Consider the following 22435-nt stretch of genomic DNA (forward strand, 5'->3'; position numbering starts at 1 on the left):
TATAAAGTGGCAGAGGTAGGCATTCCCTTTGAAGCTTGGTTACCTTGAGGATGCTTAAAGAGCCTGTCAGTGACAGAGAGAAAAGCGCAGCACTATTGTTCCTTCACTCTCAGGCTTTTTTGAATGGGAAAAACAGCTCTGAACAAATGAGTGCTGAAGGCAAACCGTAAATGGTATCTAAAAAATGCTTTCAATCTAAGCGACAGCTATCCCTTGTCTCCAATAGGAGTAACTTTCATGGCTCTCGCTCATTCACAACTTTAATGGGAAGGAGAAATAAAAAGGTGTGTCACACCTGCTCCTCTCATTAAATAATATGTAGCTTCTTGTTAGAACTGAGCTCTCAAAAGCCAAACCAACCCTCCAAACAAACCAGTGGTGAGCCAAAACCGTAAATGGTTTCCAAAAAATTATTTCCGTCTAAGTGACAGCTATCCCTTGTGTCCGATTGGGATAACATTCATGTCTGTAGCTCTTTTACAATCCTAATGGGAAGAGAAACATAATGGTTTGTCCCACCTTCTCGTCTGATTGGATTACATGCGCACCTCAGGTTCACTGAGCTTCCAGGTGCTGAAAAACCCCACAAACAAGTGGTGAGCCAAAGCTGTATAGGGTATTCAAAAACTTCTTTTACTATGGGTGTCAGCCATCCCTCGGCTTCGATTATGCCAAATGTCATGTTCCTACTAAAGACTATTTGGCCATGGTGACGATGTAAAAATGTGTTTTTTCCTAGTCTGAGGATTTTTCCTCACAATCAACGTTTTCGTATACCCGAAAAAGTCAGCTAAACAGCTAAACTATAAATGATATTGAAAAAAATCCTTCAATGTAAGTGCTAGTAGGGTCTGAAGATGTTCTATACCAAGTTTCATGTTTGTACATCAAACAGTTTAGCAATGGCAGCGATACGAAAATATGTATCTTTTTGGATTTTTGTCGGTGATTTTTGGAAAGTCTCTCATTGGATTTCTATTGGGGAAGTGTGGACTTCTTCGTGGTCTAGGGCAAACTGTAGGAAAACTGTAAATCCCACACAAGTGAGGAATACATTTTCTGAATCCTGAGAAAAATACTTATGTTTTGATGTATAATTTTTCTACATAGAGTGAGAAATGAGTGAGTGAGTTGAAGCTGTTTGGCATGAGTGAAATGCTGGAAAACCCTAGAGTGACCACAGTCTAGCAGCTGAACATTCCGTCCATAGACTTCCATTATAAATGTGAAAATCTGTAAAAAATTATTTAAACGTTTGAAGCTTCACTGAAGCAAACCTGTAAAAGTTAGCAAAAAGCTGAGTTAAACAGTATTAGCAGAAAGATATGGAAACATTTTAAAAGTTGAATGGTGTTTCTAGCTGAAAGTATGCTGAAGTAGTTAAAGGTCAAATATGGTGAAGTTTTATCTGAATTTAGCTACAATCTAAGAATTCTAAATGCATTTCAATGGGACAAAAAAAAACACAGAAAAAGCTGAATATCAAGAAAAAAAATATATATATATATCTTTACCAAAAGACATAGCAGAATTCTCCTGAACAAGCTGAGCATTTTGATACAAAAATTGTTGAAATTGGTTGAAAACTTATGCATTCCCACTTGATTATTTATTCTTTTGTGGATATAAAAAATATTGTGTTGCTATAACTTGTTTGTCAATTTAAAATGCTTTTCATGTTTGAATATTTTTTTCTATATCATCATCAGTCACTTTGCTTTATAATAGAAGTGGATTAGTTTTTTATTATGTTCAATCAAAACCAATAGCTCTGCTAAAGTTGTCCTTAGTCCCATATAAAAGTGGAACCTTTGTTCTATGCCATCTGCTCAGTCTTATCCACCTGTATCTTTAGCTATGTTGCAGGCATGTGACCAAAGTTCCATTCAGTGGAAAGGCTGATCTGGGATCAGTGACTGTTTCCATGGTGATAGATATGACATCATCAGTCTAAAATTCTATAAGTAATTCTAGAAGCCTAGTCTAGTGCACAGTCCAGAGGCATTCTTGAGAGAACAGTTTCACTTAGCAGCACCTTGTTAAAAATAAGACAATGGAGAATATTGGAGCCAATCAACCTTCTAACATCTTCCAAAGGTTTAACAAGGTCCTGAGCCAAGAAAATGAGGCTTTGCAGCAGGAAATTATGGAGCTGAAGGACAAACTTCAGCAAGCTGAAGACAAAATCCAAGCGCAGATGAGGTCCACCTGCTGCCACACCAAAGAGAAACACCAGAAGGAACTCATTAACTTACAAATGAAATATGAAGACCAAATTTTCCACCTCAACATTAAACACGAGTTTGAAATGCGTTTGGCTGAACTGAAGCTGGAGAAAGCTGAGACAGAGCTTCAAAAAGAAAAGCACCTCAGATTTGAAAGTGAATATAAAAAACTGGAAGCTCTGGAGATCACACAGGCACTTTCCGACAAACTCCAAAAATTGGAGATGTCCAAAGGGTTTTCAGAGAGACGTGAGATGCATAATACCATCAGAGAGCTGCAAGAAAAGCTAGAAAAAGAAAGAGAGCTGAGGTTGAAAGCAGAGACTACAACCTTTGAACAGTTAGAGGCTTTGTTCGAAGAAACGGACAAAGATATTAAGAGAGAGAAAGATCTTCGAATCCAAGTAGAGGCAGAAAAACAGAAGGCTACAGAGATCATACAGATACTCTTCAACAAACTAAAAGATATAGAGAAAAGATTTCAGGAGGGTTCAGCTTCTGTGAAACTGGGTGACCTGGACATAATGAACCTGGACATTCAACAACTGGAAGAAGAGCTTCAAGAAAAGAGCAAAGTAGGGCTCCAGGCAGTAAAATGGAAACTAAAAGAAACTCAGAGCACATCCAAGGAGGTCGAACAGAAAAAACTTCAACATGACATCCAGCAGCTGGAAACGTTGCTCCAAGCAGAGAAAAGATTTAGGCTCCAAGCAGAAACTGAAATCTCTAATCATGTAGAAAGCGTCAGCGCTTTGTGTCAAGAACTTAATCAAGAAGTCATAAGGGTACGAGCCTCTTTGGAGAGAAGTGAGGCAGAAAGGCTGAAGGCTGTGGAGAAAAGCCAGACCCTTGTCAGGAAACTAGAGATCAGGGATGATCACTAATACCATCAAGATTACATCCAATAGTTTAACCCGGACATTCAACAACTGGAAGAAGAACTTCAAGAAAAGAGGAAAGTAGGGCTCCAGGCAGAAAAACGGAAACTAAAAGAAACACAGAGCACATCCAAGGAGGTCGACCAGAAAAAACTTCAACATGACATCCAGCAGCTGGACACGTTGCTCCAAGAAGAGAAAAGATTGAGGCTTCAAGCAGAAACTGAAATCTTTAATCATGTAGAAAGCGTCAGCGCTTTGTGTCAAGAACTTAATCAAGAAGTCATAAGGGTACGAGCCTCTTTGGAGAGAAGTGAGGCAGAAAGGCTGAAGGCTGTAGAGAAAAGCCAGACCCTTCTCAGGAAACTAGAGACCAGGGATGATCACTAATACCATCAAGATTACATCCAATAGTTGAACCTGGACATTCAACAACTGCAAGAAGAGTTTCAAGAAAAGAGGAAAGTAGGGATCCAGGCAGAAAAACGGAAACTAAAAGAAACTCAGAGCACATCCAAGGAGGTCGACCAGAAAAAACTTAAACATGACATCCAGCAGCTGGAAACGTTGCTCCAAGAAGAGAAAAGATTGAGGCTCCAAGCAGAAATTGAAATCTCTAATCATGTAGAAAGCGTCAGCGCTTTGTGTCAAGAACTTAATCAAGAAGTCATAAGGGTACGAGCCTCTTTGGAGAGAAGTGAGGCAGAAAGGCTGAAGGCTGTGGACAAAAGCCAGACCCTTCTCAGCAAACTAGAGACCAGGGATGATCACTAATACCATCAAGATTACATCCAATAGTTGAACCTGGACATTCAACAACTGCAAGAAGAGTTTCAAGAAAAGAGGAAAGTAGGGATCCAGGCAGAAAAACGGAAACTAAAAGAAACTCAGAGCACATCCAAGGAGGTCGACCAGAAAAAACTTAAACATGACATCCAGCAGCTGGAAACGTTGCTCCAAGAAGAGAAAAGATTGAGGCTCCAAGCAGAAATTGAAATCTCTAATCATGTAGAAAGCGTCAGCGCTTTGTGTCAAGAACTTAATCAAGAAGTCATAAGGGTACGAGCCTCTTTGGAGAGAAGTGAGGCAGAAAGGCTGAAGGCTGTGGACAAAAGCCAGACCCTTCTCAGCAAACTAGAGATCAGGGATGATCACTAATACCATCAAGATTACATCCAATAGTTGAACCTGGACATTCAACAACTGCAAGAAGAGCTTCAAGAAAAGAGGAAAGTAGGGATCCAGGCAGAAAAACGGAAACTAAAAGAAACTCAGAGCACATCCAAGGAGGTCGACCAGAAAAAACTTAAACATGACATCCAGCAGCTGGAAACGTTGCTCCAAGAAGAGAAAAGATTGAGGCTCCAAGCAGAAATTGAAATCTCTAATCATGTAGAAAGCGTCAGCGCTTTGTGTCAAGAACTTAATCAAGAAGTCATAAGGGTACGAGCCTCTTTGGAGAGAAGTGAGGCAGAAAGGCTGAAGGCTGTGGACAAAAGCCAGACCCTTCTCAGCAAACTAGAGATCAGGGATGATCACTAATACCATCAAGATTACATCCAATAGTTGAACCTGGACATTCAACAACTGCAAGAAGAGCTTCAAGAAAAGAGGAAAGTAGGGATCCAGGCAGAAAAACGGAAACTAAAAGAAACTCAGAGCACATCCAAGGAGGTCGACCAGAAAAAACTTCAACATGACATCCAGCAGCTGGAAACGTTGCTCCAAGAAGAGAAAAGATTGAGGCTCCAAGCAGAAATTGAAATCTCTAATCATGTAGAAAGCTCTACCATTTAAGGGAAGCTCACTTTGTTGTAAAATCGCACGCTCATTCTTTTAAAGTTTGAAAAAATAAAAGAATAAAAAAAATAAAAAAGTAACTCTGCCTGAGTATCTTTTAAGGTTACTTTGCCGGTCCCAAGCCCGGATAAAAGAGGAGGGTTGAATGGAGAGCGAGAAATTTCACAACACAAAACCAAGAAATACATAAATGGCTTATGGCAAATTTCCAACAAAACTGAAACATTGATTGTGCACCCAATGAAAAAACCCAGGAATTTGAAATTTCACACTGCAGCCTAGAGAATAAATACTAATTGATCACATTGGAGAAATTTTCCTCATTTAACCCATCCCCTTGGGGATCAGTGGGCTGCCATCGTGCGGCGCCCAGGGAGCAGTGTGGAGTTAAGGGTCGATATTCAGGAACCCAGAGTGGAGGCTGTTGGGATCGAACCGGATACTTGCAACGTTCTCAGAGCACAAGCGCACTGCCCTAACCACAAGACCAACACTCCCCCAAAAGTGCCAATATGCCACCAGTATTTCATCTTTTCATAATAATCTTCTTTTCAAATGCAACCAGTGTCTAAAGTCTAGAGGCGGCCTGAAAATATTGGGTTTATTTACCTGCGTAAAGACTGAGAGGAGAGAAGAACCTAGCGGATTCACAGAGTGGACTTTCAGGCTTCAAAATGAGAAATATTGTTGAGTGCTTCAATGAAAATTTGTGTACATCTAAACATAGAGATGTGTTTTTTTTATTGTCAAATTAGTCATACAATTAAAACTAGAAAAAGCTGTTTCGGAGAAACAGCCAGTGAGAATGCTTCTGCTGAATGAAAAAAGCTGAAATTACCTGAAGAACCTATGAAAATGTGATAGAAAGTCATCAGAAACTTCAAACTGCAGAAAACAATTGAATCATCTGAAGATTTTGTAGGGTAGAATCATTTGGCAGTAAAATGGCAGAAACAGACTCATCTTAAAAGCTGCTCAGCCAAACCATACATGATATCAACAAATGTCTTGAAAGTGGGCACTAGAGGGGTCTTAACATAATGTCTCCCAAGTTTCTAGAAAATTTTTAAAGAAATTTTGAAGGGGGGGGGGGGTCACCTACTGCACAGAATTATGTCAGGCGTGTTATGACTTAGCAGCAAACAGAAAAGCTTAATTCCTGTCCAGAAAGAGAACAGAATGAAGCCAAAGTTCACAGCATAGGCTAAATAGTATTAAATTAGCTGAATCAGAAAAATAAATAAAGAAAAACTTGAATCTTCTCTGGTTGAACAAAAAAGGAAAAGCTTAAGGATGGGAAATAAAATGTTGAGGAAGATGGTATTGAATAAGTATCAGAATTTTGAAATCATATGTGGAAATGTCAAGACTTGGGAAAACTATTTGAAATGATTTAAAATGTGTAGGTTGATCAGCATAAAGAAAACAGTGTCATCCTTTGAGGACTGAAAATCTACAAAGCTATGTGCAAGACTGACCATGAGAAGCAGAGGAAGGACAGAGAGAGAAGCTTATAGAAAGAGAGCTAATACCACTTAAAGAGCTGAATTTATCAAAACAAACTAACCTGCATGTTATGAGCCGCTGTGGTGATGAAAGCACCGTTAGCAGGCTTAGGCTGCATGTTACGAGGTTAGCAGATGCTTTATTACAGTGTAAATCTTAGAACCTTATTAAGAAATATGCACTGAGGTGTGTGGTCAACAGGCCTTAGTAGTGTTATTTGAAGAAATTGGTTGAGTTTGGGTCATAGCTACGAGCCATACGGCACAATGAATGAGTGTGTCTAAGGAAGAGGCTTTTATTTTGTAGAGTCCCTTTAGTCTTATTTTGAAAGTCTATCATGAATGTGTGTCAAGGGAAGGGTCATGCCCAGCAGTGATATAGAATCCATTTCTAAATATGAAATCACTGGTTTTCCATGTTATTGGGTGAATAGATGCTGTATTAGAGCGTAAATGGGAGACTTTTATTGTGAAATTCGCTCCGGGGTATGTTTTGAAAAGGTCCCTAGAGTCTAATAGAAACAAGTTGGTAGAGTTTGGGTCATAATGCTGAGCCATTTGCATCAATTAATACGCGAGTATAATATAGAGGCTTTGATTGTGTAGGGTCAGTGGAGTCTTATTTTGAAAGTCTAGCAGGGTTGTGTGTTGAGAAAAGGGTCAGACCCAGCAGTGATACTTGATGACTTTCCAATCGTTAAATCACTTTTTTTCCCTGTTATTAGGGCAGTAGATGAAGTGGCAATGGGAGGCTTTTATTTTGAAATTTGCTATAGGGTGTGTTTTGAAAAACTCCTAGAGTCTCATTTTTAAAAAAGTGGTTGAGTTTGGGTCATAATGTTGAGCCATATGCTGGGGCAAAATCCGTTTGAAGCTTGGTTACCTTGACAACGCTTAATGAACCTGTCAGTGACAGAGAGAAATGCGCTTCACTTTCGTTTCTTTCCTCTCAGGCTTTTTTGAGTGGGAAAATCAGCTCCGAACAAAAGAGTGCTGAAGACAAACCGTAAATGGTATCTTAAAAATTCTTTCAGTCTAAGTGACAGCTATCCTTTGTCTCCATCTGGGGTAACTTTCATGGCTGTAGCTCATTCACAACCTTAATGGGAAGGAGAAATAAAAAGGTTTGTAGCACCTGCTGGTCCCATTAAATAACATGGAGTTCCATGGTAGAGCTGAGCTGTCAAAAGCAAAACTTCCCCTCCGAACAAACGAGGGGTGAGCCAAAACCGTAAAAGGTATTCAAAAATTTGTTACACCGTTGGCGTCAGCCATCCTTCGGCTTCGACTGTGCCAACTTTCATGTTTCTACTAAAAACTATTTGGCCATGGTGACGATGTAAAAATGTGTTTTTTCTGAGTATGAGGATTTTTCGCAGAATCAATGTTTTCCTATGCCCGAACAAGTCAGCTAAACAGCTAAACCATAAATGATATTGAAAAAATTCCTTCAATGTGAGTGCTAGAAGGGTCTGAAGATGTTCTACACCAAGTTTCATGTTAGTAATGGAAACATTTTACATTTTTAGTAATGGAAACATTTTCATTACTAACATTTTCATGTTAGTAATGAAAATATGTATCGTTTTGGATTTTGTCTGTGATTTTTGGAAAGTCTCTCATTGGATTTCTATTGGGGAAGTCTGGACTTCTTCGCGGTCTGGGCCAAACTGTTGGAAAACCGTACATGCCACACAAATTAGGGTTACATTTCCTGAATCCTGACAAAAATCCCTACGTTTTGATGTATAATTTATTTGAATTGAGTGAAAAATGAAGGAGTGAGAAGAATTTGTTCGGAAAAACCAGAACAGCTCAAAAGCTAGAGCACGCACTCTAGCAGTTGAAGAATTCCGTCCATAGACTTCCATTATAAATCTGAAAATCTTTAAAAATTCTTTTAAAGTTTGAAGCTTCACTGAAGCAAAACTATAAAAGTTAGCAAAAAGCTGAGTTAAACAGTAATAGCAGAAATATACGGAAAAATTTTAAAAGTTGAATGGTGTTTCTAGCTGAAAGTATGCTGCAGTAGTTAAAGGTCGAAGATGATTAAGTTTTAGCTGAATTTTGCTGAAATCTAAGAATTCTACATGCATTTCAATGGGACACAAAAAACGCAGAAAAAGCTGAATATCATGAAAACTAAAACAAATATCTTTACCAAAAGACATAGCACAATTCTCCTGAACAAGCTGAACGTTTTGATACCAAAATTGTTGAAATCGGTTGAAAACTGCGGGACTAGTTAGAGTCAGAAAAATTTAAAGTGAAAAACAATAAGTGGGAATGGATAAGCAAGGTTTCCATATTAATACAAGATGCAGGTATCTTGTGAGTAGGTGAAACTAAAGTTAAATTCCTCGTTATTGCAACCAAACTTTGACATTCAAGTTGGTTCTGATTCTGAAAAACATTCAAAATAACATAAAAAGTTAAGGCCAGGTCAGTTTTTTTTTCTTGACACATAAAGCAATGGCTTCTAAACAGAAGGAACCTCTTTTCATTATGAACGTACAGTAGCTCCTCCACGATGTTGATAGTGAAATGCTTGTAAATCGTTGAAAATTCTTTCTCACCATCAAGGTCTTCCTGAAGAGGGTTTGGAACCAGACGACAGTTGTCAGGACCAGGCGGCAGCAGATCAGGGATCCCATCACCATCATCGTCATCGTCACACTCGTCTCCCTTCCCATCTTTGTCGGTGTCCAACTGAGAGCTGTTGATGACGGCTGGACAGTTGTCCCGGGAATCTTGATGTCCATCACCATCACTGGAAACAAGTCCATAAACTAAAATTCACACTGGGAAACACAAACATGTCAGAAAAAAATGTATAATATCATTCATAAAGTTACTGGCTTACCTGTCCTTGTTGGTGTCACAAGGGTCTCCAATCAAGTCATTGTCTGCATCCATCTGAAAAAAGAATATAGCTTTAGTTAATGTAACTCATGAGTAAGAAGCTGTAGGGTATAAACATGGTATACCCATGGTTAATGTTGATGCATCTGCAAGTTCTACTGGGGGAAATTACCTCATTACATCTGATCCATCGCGCACCTAGAAAAATTTGTAAAGGAAAATCTGACAGACAGCTTTTTGCAGAAAAACATGTTAGACTAGCAACAGCTCCTATTCTGGCTTCCATTCTGATGGGGATTTGCAAATAAACATCTAGATAATTTGGCCTATAAATATCACTGTTAGGACTCCTGTCTGTGTGGTTTGTGTGTACCTGCAAGGGGTTACCTCATTAACGGAGTGTTCTTAAGCTGCTGACTGCCACTACCTTGACGCCAGAGTGTTTGCTAGTTTTGGGTACTCTAGCCAAGCTGAGTTTTGCTGAGTCAAACTGAGTTTTTGTCAACCTGAGTTTAATCTTGCTATTTTTGTCTTTGCCTCTCGGCAGGAAGTCATCCTGCAAACAGGATGTTTCGGACCTTCTCTCCCTGGAAGGATCAACTGAGCCTCAAACTGAGCTGGGGATTCAAACAAGAGGTTTGGATCCACTATCCTCAAAGGGATCGTTTGAGTTTCACACTGAGCAAGGGATTCATCTGCACCACAGTCCATTCAATTACCGCAGGGAATCTCAGTGGCAGTCAGTTTCTCCGTTCTCCTACAAACAACCAAATTCTGGGTAAACCCTGTCCGTCCTCCATCGAATGAGACAAACACTGGAACACCCCAAACCGACTGGAGTCAAAGAGTCAGCCACTCTTCTGGAAACATGAGTCTGCAAACCTTTTCTCCTCTTCAAGTTCGAGAATCAATTTTCCCACTGAACCTGAACTAACCGCAGTGTCTTCCTCTCACCTTTCAGTTCCGGTTGAGCAGTGTTCTGAGCAACACTGGAATCTTCACAAGCTTCTCAATAAACCTGTTAAACTTTTTCCCTGGTCTCTCTGTATTGGCTTCTCTGCATGTGGGTCCGAGCTCTTGATACAATCATGACAATCACATTGATCAACGGTGGGTGAAAAAATCTTGACAAGAAAATACTGTCAATACTGTAGCGTCAGGATTCTGCCAATAGTCCACACACAATAAATACTCCTACAAGCAACTTTACTTCATACAGACGCTTATAAACTACTCTTCATGTGCACAATTAACATGTTACATGTGCAAATACAGTACAAATAGATTACAGGAGTTCTTGTTCCTTCTATGGGTGTGTGTGGTTGGATGTCATGTCTACATGCTCAGCCTCCCTCTACTTCTGCGTTTCTGCTTGCTCCTGTCAACTTTTGTCACTTTGAAGGCGTTACCCACCCCACAAAGCTAAAGGGATCATGGGAGTTTGGGTTTTTAGTTCACATGCCAACTTAAATTTTAGTTTTGTCTTGTTTGGTCTTTTGTTTTTTAAAACCTTCTTTTGAAAAAAGTATGCTTTACTTTTGGGATTTTTGGGAACACCTTACTATGCAGTGCATCGTCTTGCATCATTAAAAAGGTTGATGAGCTGTCTAACCATTTCTGACCTTTTTTGGCCTATAACAGCTTAACCTAGTCAGAAACAAAAGGTGACAGTATTTCATTTTAGAGTGCAGTTGGTGTGTTGGCAAAAAACAGCAAATGACATTTTTCACCTGATCAGGATTGGGAACGTAAGGACAGCTGTCACACGCGTCTCCCACTTTGTCTCCATCTCTGTCTTTCTGGTCAACATTGGGAACCCTTTTGCAGTTGTCCAGGTGATTTGGGATTCCTGGTGTTTTAAATAATACCAGTGAATATGAAACAAATTAAACTAAGTAACATTTCTTACTTTTGACAAATTTACTGTTTTGAAGGACAATTAACTTTTTATACCTATACAGTATATTTCTTTTATTAAAATAACTGGAGGATAAAGGATTCTCACCATCTCCATCCATATCTTCATCACACTCATCACCATATTTGTCTGCATCTGTGTCTTTCTGGTCATTGTTTTTGACTGCTCTGCAGTTGTCGCAAGCGTCACCAAAGTCATCCTCGTCAACATTTCTCTGGTCCACATTGGGCACCAGCCAACAGTTATCCTGCAGACAATGTTATTTGGTCTCTTCCTTCAAAAACCAGTAGAACACAAGAAGGTTTTTGCTTGTTCACTAACCTGTGTGTTTGGGATCCCATCCCCGTCTGCGTCATCATCACAGGCGTCTCCAATCCCATCATTGTCAGCATCCTCTTGGCCAGAGTTTGGCACAGTGAGGCAGTTATCCTGCAAAAACAAACCCTTGTTATAGTTTCTTGTATTTCTACTTCATACCTTAAAAGACTGCATTCACCTCGGTTTCTTTAGATACATTTACTGACATGGTGGTATCCTGAAAACTCACCTTGTTGCAATTAATGTCAGGACAGTTCAGCTTCTCATCTGGGAAGCCATCAATGTCAGTGTCTGTTCCGCAGAAGTATCCATTACCCGCCAATCCCACACCGCACTGCAACAATCAGAGATTATCTAGCTTTTTTCATGTGGATTGTTCTTTGTTTTATAAACAACATGTTAAAATGATAGAGGCAGTTTTGTCAAACATTAAAACTAAAAGCTGAACTGCATTACCTGACATTCAATGTTACCCTCTCGGTGGACGATGCATTCAGCACTGGGATGACAGGGATTTGGCTGGCCATTACCACAAGCTCTCTCAGGCTTGCATCCATTCCGTTGATCCCCAATGTAGCCAGGTTTACAAGGACCACATCTGAATGAGCCCTAAACAGAGACAATGCTTTTAAAATGAAACATATAGCTGTGCTATGATTTTAAAGGGATATAGATAGTTGTAAAGGCTTTTTGGTCTCTGCTTTTTTCCTGTCTTTGTCAGTTTGACATTCATGTCCTCTGACCCCTAATTTGGGGGGAAATTAACAATAAGTAAAGCTGGTTGAATAAGCCTGCACACATTTGTAAATAATAATTTTGATTCAGTTTAGCATGTACTCTTATATTGTTAAGAGCCTATGAACTTATGTCTTTATTAGGTTCCATATGTCTAAGTAATCTTGAAAATGCTGTCAAAATCCATTGGATTTTGTGGAAATGTCTTTCAGAAGCCCTCTCTCTTTAGGTGGTTCAACTGATTGTAAGTCAGATCTAAGAGCCCACTAAAAACTTTTTGTTTTGAAGCCATTGTTTTCTTTACTTGGATAAATGCAACGACTTTGCTCTTGAAATGAATAAAAACCCAGCTTTATTTTAAGCTTTATAGCGAACAACTGTGTGTTTCTGAACCAAACCAGCTGTTATTTGAAACAGTTCATACTATCCTTCAGAATGAAAAATAATCCTGTTACTTCAGAAGAAAAGTAACCCTACATTACAGTGTAGACGCTGCTTTGCTTCGCAGGGTGCGTGTGGCTTTTTACGCAATATGCAGATTTGCTTTTATTATGATTCTTTCTAGATTTGTATATATTTTTAGATATATTGTACTGGATAGGGATATCTGTTACAATAAAGGCAAAAATGTTTAGCTACTCATTAAGTTTATATTGTGGTGGCTTAATTAACATTGTTTCTTTGCAGCATGAAGGTCCTTGATTTAAATTTTTTTGCATGAAGGCTACCTGTTTACCCTCTGAATTAGCGGGTTTGGTCTTGGTACCCCAGCTTTGTCCATCTTTTCAGAGACATTAAAGAAATTAAAAGAATGTTGGTCTCATATAAAAAACAAGTATTATTGGCAAATACAAAATACAAGAAAGTAGTTTATTCCAGACAAACTATTCTTGTCATGGTTTTTTATCTGTTTTCTTTTTGAAATTTCATTGGTTTCATTCTCATTTTGTGTTATTCTTGTTGTTTTCGGTTGTATTTTTGAGTTTTCTCAGTTTGGATTGAAGCATTCTAGATGCTTCCATCCACGCCTGTTCCTTGTCAGCTCATTAGCCGAGTCTTTGTTGTATCTCCTATATATACTCTCTCTGTGCAGTTTTTCAGTGCTGCTTCCTCCTGTTTCTTTGCTCCTCATATGTGGTTTCCCTGATATCTCCTGGATTTTGGTTTTCTGTATTTTTTATTGGCCTGTTTCCGTTAGATAAAAATTAAATCCACACAAAAAAAACACCTCAGCTTTCGTCTCTGCATTTGGGTCCTCTAAAAACCTCCACTCAACTGTAACAATACTGCAGCATGTGGTTCATGAGTTCCTTTAATAACTAAAAACATTTTGGGTGTTTTGTTTCAGATCAATTTTTTATGTAGTCATTCATATTTGCTTCTGATTTTATTTTTTTTAACCATAGGTTTTCAGCTTGGGTGCCTTTCCTCTGTCTTTATAAGGATTTGCAAGGCATTTTAATTGCAAATTGCATGAGGTGACATTCTGCAAAACTTTTGAGTTGAATAGTCCAGAAATTTTTATTGTTTTACTCAAATGGTACATCTGCAGTAGACTAACGTGAAATGTGGCAGTGCCATACTCACAGGGGTGTTCATACAGACAGAGTTCTCAACACAGCCTCCATTGTTGGGACCTTCACACTCATCAATGTCTCTGCACACCTTGAAAAGAAAAAGACAGAAATATTCAGAAAGAGGCTTATATAATGTTTTCGAGGTTTTTTTAAGTTTTTACGGCACTAGTGGCTTGTTTTTATGGACAGTAGTCTGACAGGACAGGGGGAGAGATATGCCGGAAAGGACCACAGGGTCGCCCGCGTCAAAGGCCAAGGCCTCCAAACATGGGTCGTGTGCACGAACCAGTGCTTCACCAAAGCACACCCTTCAAATCCCTTTTAAACAGAACTCAACTCAATGTTTCTACTATATTTGCACCATATTTTTCTGATCACTGCTGCACTTTATATATGGAAATGTACATTTCACTGCTGTAAGCTGCTCATTCACTGTTGAAAAGCTATTTGCATCGAAATTCTTTTTTGTGTACACTCTGTGTATACAAATTGACAAAGTTTGTCTAAGTCTAAGTTATCAGATGGACAGACAACATTTTAGATGGATAAAATCAATGTGTATTTTTGAAGTTTTCTTAGCACTTATATGTGGTTTCAGCTGTATGTGAATAACTACTTGTTGTTATACGTCATCATCCAGGGGGAGTTGTCCTGCAAATCAATGAGCCGATGCAATCAGCTAGTTTCCGTTAGACAGAAAAACTGAACCAATCTGACTGGATGATAAGGACGAATAGTCTCGCAAAGTCTCTTGAGATGACATGTGTTGTAAATTGGTGCTATATGTAAACTGCATTGAATTGATTTTATATAAACTATTTTCTCACCCCTCGTGGGTCAGAAAATAGTGTCGTGTATGTGTCATCCTCAAGCTCGGGTCCTCTAGCAGAGGCCTGGGAGTTTGAGGGTTCTGCGCAATATCTTGGTTGTTCCTAGGACTGCACTCTTCTGGACAGAGACCTCTGATGTTTTACCTGGAATCTGCTGTAGCCACTCTCCCAGTTTGGGGGTCACAGGCCCCAGTGCTCCAATTACCACTTGCACCACTGGTTTGATGGGGTTGGTTGGGGGGGCGATGGGGGGGCGTGGAAATTTTATTGTAATCCAAAGGGGGGCCCAGAAGAAAATCTTTGGGAACCACTGCTGTACAGTATGACAGCTACATGGTATGGCGTTCCATGTATGCACTTCCTGCTTGAATTTTGCACCCTGCTGTTATGTGCTGTATTGTTTCAGAGGCATCTTTGCACAGTCTGCACCGGGGGTCCTGCCTGGTGTGGTAGACCCCGGCCTCTATTGATCTTATATATATTAGGGGTGGAAAGGTTCACAAAATCCACGGTTCGGTTCGATTCACGGTTTCGTGGACATGGTTTTCGGTTTGGTTCGATTCGGTATATGTTTATTGTTACACCGAAATCCCATAAAAATTTATGAAATTAATGAAAAAATCCCCCCAAAAATAATGGATTGTAATTATTTTAAATGATCCGCGGAAACCCTGGAACATTTCTGTATGTTTTGCTGCTTTGAATTTAATCATCTCGCGCATGCTCTCTACCATCTCCAAGGGACTCAGAGGGGAGCGGACGGGAGCCACAGTGGGGGCTGTAGGCTTTGCTTTGAGCAGCCGGTCTGGAGCGCACCGGGGGTTGCTGATGGAGTATGAGGGATTTCGGGGTTAGCATGACATGTTGGTCATGTTGCTGTTAGCATAAACAAAACGTCTTGCACAATGCTTGCACACTGTTGCACTTTTATCCACAACTTTCTTTCCGCCGTCATGGTAGGTCACTCTAAATGCAAAGCGGTCCCATACAGCAGACCTATAAAGTGCTGCTGGCGCGTCTTCCAACTCCTGTTCTTTCCCACTCGCCAGTCCGACACAATTCTCCACAACAACTGATTTTTTTCCCTGCTACACCCGGCTAAGCTGCTTTGCTTCTTCTTCTTCTTGTTTACTACTGGTGGTTGGCTTTGGTCGCAATACCGCCACCTTCTGCTCTGGAGTGTAAACGCTTCGCCTATGAGAAAAAGGAGCAGCGCATGAACCGAACGAAACACACGCGAATCGAACCGAGACAGTCGAACCGAACGGTTCTGACGGTTTTCATAAATCGTCCAATCCCTAATATATATATAAATACACACACTACTGTTCAAAAGTTTGGGCTCACATTGCAATGTCCTTATTTTTGAAGGAAAAGCACTGTACTTTTCAATGAGGATAACTTTAAACTAGTCTTAACTTTAAAGAAATATACTCTATACATTGCTAATGTGGTAAATGACTATTCTAGCTGCAAATGTCTGGTTTTTGGTGCCATATATACATAGGTGTATCGAGGCCCATTTGCAGCAACTATCACTCCAGTGTTCTAATGGTACAATCTGTTTGCTCATTGGCTCAGAAGGCTAATTGATGATTAGAAAACCCTTGTGCAATCATGTTACACATCTGAAAAGAGTTAAGCTCGTTACAGAAGCTACAAAACTGACCTTCCTTTGAGCAGGTTGAGCTTCTGGAGCATCACATTTGTGGGGCCAATTAAACGCTCAAAATGGCCACAAAAAGAGAACTTTCATCTGAAACTCGACAGTCTATTCTTGTTCTTAGAAATGAAGGCTATTCCATGCAAGAAATTGCTAAGAAATTGAAGATTTCCTACAACGGTGTGTACTACTCCCTTTAGAGGACAGCACAAACAGGCTCTAATCAGAGTAAAAAAAAGAAGTGGGAGGCCGCGTTGCACAACTGAGCAAGAAGATAAGTATATTAGAGTCTCTAGTTGGAAAAACAGACGCCTCACAGGTCCCCAACTGGCATCTTCATAAAATAGTACCCGCAAAACACCAGTGTCAACATCTACAGTGAAGAGGCGGCTGCGGGATTCTGGGCTTCAGGGCAGAGTGGTAAAGAAAAAGCCATATCTGAGACAGGCCAATAAAAAGAACACAGACTTGGGACAGAGGAAGACTGGAAAAAAGTGTTGTGGATGGATGAATCCAAATTTGAGGTGTTTGAATCACAAAGAAGAACGTTTGTGAGATGCAGAACAAATGAAAAGATGCTGGAAGAATGCCTGACACCATCTGTTAAGCCTGGTGGAGGTAATGTGATGGTCTGGGGTTGCTGGTTGGTGCTGGTAAGGTGGGAGATTTGTACAGAGTAAAAGGGATTCTGAATAAGGAAAGCTATCACTCCATTTTGCAACGCCATGCCATACCCAGTGGACAGCGCTTGATTGGAGCCAATTTCATCCTACAACAGGACAATGACCCTAAACACACCTCCAAATCGTGAAAGAACTATTTAGAGCAGAAGCAGGCAGCTGGCATTCTATCGGTAATGAAGTGTCCAGCGCAGTCACCGGATCTGAACCCCATTTAGCTGTTGTTGGAGAAGCTTGACTGTATGGTACGCAAGAAGTGCCCATCCAACCAATCCAACTTGTGGGAGCTGCTTCTGTAAGCGTGGAGTGCAATTTCTCCAGCTTACCTCAACAAATTAACAGCTAGAATGCCAAAGGTCTGCAATGCTGTAATTGCTGCAAATGGAGGATTCTTTGACAAAAGCAAAGTTTGATGTAAAAAAAAATCTTATTTCAAATACAAATCATTATTTCTAACCTTGTCAATGTCTTGACTCTATTTTCTATTCATTTCACAACTCATGGTGGTGAATAAGTGGGACTTTTCAGGAAAACACAAAATTGTTTGGGTGACCCCAAACTTTTGAACGGTAGCATATATACATATATATATATACACCTACTGCAGATTTTGTGTTTCAGCCAAGAAGTTTGTTTCTGATCATAAATGAGAGAGAAATCTACTAAAATATAATTAAAATGGTTGACAGAGTACTTTTGTAAGAAAAAATGTATAGAAAATGATTTATACCCTCTCATCGCCTTTTAAAAGTATTTATTGGCATTGCAACTGTCCAAGCCTCTCTTAAAATTGCTGACTGACTTTTTAGATGTTTCTGCTTGTTTTTTGACTAATTATCCTTTATGTCTTTAAGTCTTCTTGAATGAAGGGCCTTCTTGCAACAAACTTAATCTTTCTGTCCATCTTTACATCTTAGTCATGTCTCTGTCTGGGTCACAACAACAAGTTAGGATTACATCCACCAAAACAACAAAACAAAAATAAAACATGTTGGTGAAAATAAACAGCTACTTTAACCCATCTGCCAGGATTATGATCCTTTTGTAATTACAGCAACTATGACTAAACATTTAGTCTTGACCTGTTTGTTGGCAGTCGCGTAGGCAAGTCCGACCCCCTGGACCTGAGGTCCTGTGAAGCCAGCAGGACAGGATCCACAACGGAAACCAGGAGAGGTGTTAATACAACGGACACCCATGTGGCAGGGCTTTACTGTGCACTGAAAAGAACACATACAAAAATCTCCTCAAAACAATAATATGAGACAAGCTGTTTTATTTGTTCTGACACATTAGATCTCTTCGTAGATCCTCTTATTAGATAACTGGATATAGCAGTCAGATGGATTTAAGCAAACATGTTCTTTGGTTGTCAACCATTTCACCGACCTGCACTTTTGAATGCTAGCAACTCCAAAAATATTTGGATAAACGTTTTTGTTGCTTTTTTTTAAATCAGAAAATGAATTTAGGATTTTTAGAGTTTTGTTGTTTCTCTGCATTATAGGAATGTCAAGGTAATCAATTGTCTGTTTAATCAACAATTTGTGAGTAGTTAAAATAACTTATGCTCATCTATAATATCAAATAATATTGATATATCTTCCTACCTCGTCCACATCCATGCAGTGGGTACCATTTCCCTGCATGCCATCAGGACAGGGTCCACACTGTGGGCCCTCAGCGGACTCTATGCACTTCACACCGGGGTGGCAGGGGTTGGGATCACAGGAGGATTCAGGTTGAACGCCTCCCATTGCTAGCAGAGAAAAAGAAACTGCTGTGATGGGAAGCTGAATCTCTTGTCATGTCATCCAGACTGGCAAATGTCAGTGCTTTGCAAACTTCTAATGATTATCAAACTCTTGTTGAAATTACTTATACATATATCTAGGAATCTATGCAGGATTGTTTTTGTTTTTGTTTTAATCTCAAACTTGAACCTGGAGTAGCCAAAATAAAACATTTTTAAACGACGGATTTAACTAACTCACCGCAGGCTTCACACTCCATCACTGTGTTCTTCAGGAACACTATTTCTCTAACCTGTAATAAACAATGGATCAACTGACCAATCCAATCAAGATGATTTGTGTAATAGAATTACAAAATGAAACCATTTTCTTGTTAATTGGTAATGAACATTTTGATGGCAGTGAAGGAGGTTTACCTGTTGTTTCAGCAACTCTTTAATCTCAGCCAAGACCAGATTAGTCATTTTAATCTGACTTATAATTTCTCCATCTGGCACAGACAGAAAACACCATTCGATCAGCTGCAGTGTTAAACATGATATTTTTTGTAAGCAGAGTCCACCTGTGTCTAAATTAATCCCAGCATAAAGCAAGCAGTACACTTTAACACTCCGCATCACCTTCAACTAGCCATCCCCATGGTAAAACATGGTGGTGGCAGTATCATGTGGCAGGATGCTTTTATAAGGAAAACAGGCTATAGACTGCATAGGACTTTTAATTCTATTGCTATAAATAAATGGTTTAGCTCAAAGCATCAAGAGGTGTTTCAAGAGCATAAACTCATAATCAGTCTTTTAGGCTTCTATCATCTTCCTTGTTTGTTCATGATGTGCTCCACTGTGTTGGTCTTGCACATAATGTGCAAAAAACCCATCTAAAACTGTGGTTGGGATGGGAATATGTAAAAAAAAAAGTTAAAGTTAAATGATTTCCTCACCTCAGATTTACCTTTGCTTTCTCTTCTTAATGTTTGTTTATTTAGACCACAAATTTAACTTTTTCATGACAGCAATTTAGAATAAGGAAAACAGGCTATAAACCGCATAGGACTTTTAATTCTCCTGCTATAAATAAATTGTTTAGCTCAAAGCATCAAGAGCATAAACTCATAATCAGTCTTTTAGGCTTCTATCATCTTCCTTGTCTACAGATAGAGTCTGTTGTCCAGCAGGAAAGGCTAACATCCATCTGTCCAAACCGAGGTCCAGAAAGCTCCAGCAAAAACTGAGGGGGCAGACTTTAATCTGCACCAATATCTTATGATCCATCAGCTGTGTCAATATCACAGCTCAGTGTCAACAAATGGTGGAATATCTGAACATTAAAGGTCAGCTGGCCATGAAATGTACTGCAGCTGTGGTAAAAGTCTGTGTACCTTTCTTCTGGTGTTAACAGTCAAGAAGCTCCCTTTGACAGCTTGCCTGCGGTTGTTTGAGAATTCAGTCATGTAAAGCTAAAGGTTCCCACCCCAAACCAAGGATCTTATGCAAACAATGAAAAGGCTTACCAAGCAGCTCTGGGCAAATATTTCATATTTCTGTTATAGTTTTTAATGTATAAAACAACACTGAGATGCAGTGGAGGGTGGGTGGGTGGATGGAGGGAGGGTAATATCTGACCAGGGTCTGACCTTGAAACAATAGAAAAGAAAAATACTAAATAATTATTTTCTTTGTTGGTTCTAACTTATCTTAAAAAATTTTTATGATTGAAGTTTATATCAGTCAATCAGTACGACCCTGTAATGGTTTGGTCTTTGGAGTTTATTTTTAGAACATTTGTTAGCCTAAAGGGAAATGATTGCCACATAAATCAGACAAAAACAGAGGGTATTTACCCGGTAAGTAGAAAGAAATTAAAGTTTTAATTGTGCAGACTTGGATTCCTTTCAGTTCTTCTGTTTCAAGAGGTTCTTTGTTAGCTCAACTCCAAGAACAAAAATAAACTCCCTAAGCACTAAATACAGATGTGTGTGTGTGTGTGTGTGTGTGTGTGTGTGGGGGGGGGGGGTCTTTAACAACTACTGCCTTACGCTGAAGACCTCTTCTTCAGAAACCACAGATCTTTTCTTGAAACAGCTCATTCATTCATTCAAGTCTGCAATGTTTTAACTCCAGCTCCAAAAGTGATTTTCCAGATATGCAGACGATTTCCTGGAAGCTACATTTTCCAGCTAAGCATACATACAGGAATGAAAAACAGCGGGTGGTCATATGTGTTTACAAGTGAACCATGGATGAAAAGATCAGGATTTTACATGCTATCGACTTTCTTGACAGCTACATTTTCCTGACATCTGACATTTGTCATTTAAAACAGAATCTTCTAAAGATTTTTGAAAAATATTCCTCAATTAGGTAGCATCATTGCAGGTCATTGAAACATTTTTTTTTAAATTCCAACAAATATGAGGCCTGAATGTGGAAATAAACATTTGTTAAAACAATGACAATAGTACAGTGACTTTTTAGCATATCATGAAGCCATATTATACAGTGCTTTGCACGCATATCAGTAGACAACTTATTTAAACAAACAGGCTCTCTGGTCTGAAATCTAAAGGTAAGAATTATGACCTATGGAGAAAAAAAAAATTGGAGGGCCTGCTCCATCTGTCCGTCGATTGATCGATGATTGAGCTTTGTTTGTTGTTTTTCTTTCTTCTGCTCTATTTTGTACTGTCCGCTTTTAGTGCTGACAGCCAATATTTCCCAATTTAGGACTAAAAAAGGATCATCTTGTCTTATCAATAATGTAAGATTTAATGTTCAAAATAATTTTCTCTAAATAATATGTATCTGGTCAACAGCAAAACCCAAGTAGTTATCATTTTATGCATATGTGTGCAGAATCTATCAGGATAATTTAGGAACCACGCCATAGTCTAGTCAATGGACCCTACGTCCAAAAGCCAAATGGTCTCTGATCCGCAGATCAGAAAATGGATTGATATATAAATTTAACTTGAGCAACATAAGTGTAACTAGCTCAGATTACATGGTTAAAAAGTGTTAACCTCAGTCAAGGTTGTAGCATGAAGGACTTTGCATGTGGTGGTTTATCCACCCAAATGCAATTTGCCTTCTTAGCAATTTATCTAACTTGTAACCTTTCTGAACACACCAGATGAGCTAAATAGAATCAGAACCCCCCTGAGAGCAAAGCTCAGGAAATATGTTCCTCTCATCAGGAGCAGCTCTGTTACTGACTGAATTCCACAGCAGGAAAAGGGTGAAAATAAATCATTATCTGCATTTGGAAAGCCCAAAACCTTGAAGATGTGAGTCTCTTACATTTTTTTTTTGTTTTTTATTATTTAGTACATTATCAAGACGAAATGATTATATACTGATGTCTCTATAATGATGAATTATAAGTTTCTATTTTTTATGTGATCAAAATTCATCATTCCATATACAACTTGTAGATTTAGGCCTGTTATGATTATTTTTCTCCTCTGCTTAAGTTCCAAAAAACTATACTATCCCCAATTCAGACAATGTCAATCAGAAACAGTTTGCTCTCACCTCGCTGTCCCGTGACAATGTGTCCTCCCATGCAGAGGACAAAGGTAAGCCCCACAAACCACAGCATGGTTGGATACTTCAGGAAGAGTAGCTATGTCTTCAGTCTTTCTCCTACCGTGGACTAAGAGTCACTGCTCCTCCTGCAAGGCTGGTTCCAGCA

General features: G+C 39.3%; 1 protein-coding gene across 2 annotated transcripts in view; it reads right to left on the reverse strand.

Moving 5' to 3' along the window:
- LOC119789865 (cartilage oligomeric matrix protein) overlaps positions 1 to 22435 on the reverse strand; it is a 30530-nt gene extending 8095 nt beyond the window's left edge. Inside the window, exons 1-13 of one of the 2 annotated variants that reach the window (XM_038295048.1) lie at positions 22276 to 22435; positions 19162 to 19235; positions 18986 to 19037; positions 18602 to 18750; positions 18074 to 18211; positions 13829 to 13906; positions 11963 to 12115; positions 11736 to 11840; positions 11510 to 11617; positions 11276 to 11435; positions 11001 to 11119; positions 9272 to 9324; positions 8985 to 9178 (exon numbers count right to left, since the gene is read on the reverse strand). In XM_038295048.1, coding sequence (XP_038150976.1) covers positions 8985 to 9178; positions 9272 to 9324; positions 11001 to 11119; positions 11276 to 11435; positions 11510 to 11617; positions 11736 to 11840; positions 11963 to 12115; positions 13829 to 13906; positions 18074 to 18211; positions 18602 to 18750; positions 18986 to 19037; positions 19162 to 19235; positions 22276 to 22342 — 1450 coding nt within the window. In that variant the 5' untranslated portion in view covers positions 22343 to 22435. The remainder of the gene's footprint in view (positions 1 to 8984; positions 9179 to 9271; positions 9325 to 11000; positions 11120 to 11275; positions 11436 to 11509; positions 11618 to 11735; positions 11841 to 11962; positions 12116 to 13828; positions 13907 to 18073; positions 18212 to 18601; positions 18751 to 18985; positions 19038 to 19161; positions 19236 to 22275) is intronic. The other variant, XM_038295049.1, reaches the window with a different exon arrangement.

Source organism: Cyprinodon tularosa, unplaced genomic scaffold (assembly GCF_016077235.1).
Source record: "Cyprinodon tularosa strain WSP-4 unplaced genomic scaffold, ASM1607723v1 ctg35, whole genome shotgun sequence".
Classification (NCBI taxonomy): domain Eukaryota; kingdom Metazoa; phylum Chordata; class Actinopteri; order Cyprinodontiformes; family Cyprinodontidae; genus Cyprinodon; species Cyprinodon tularosa.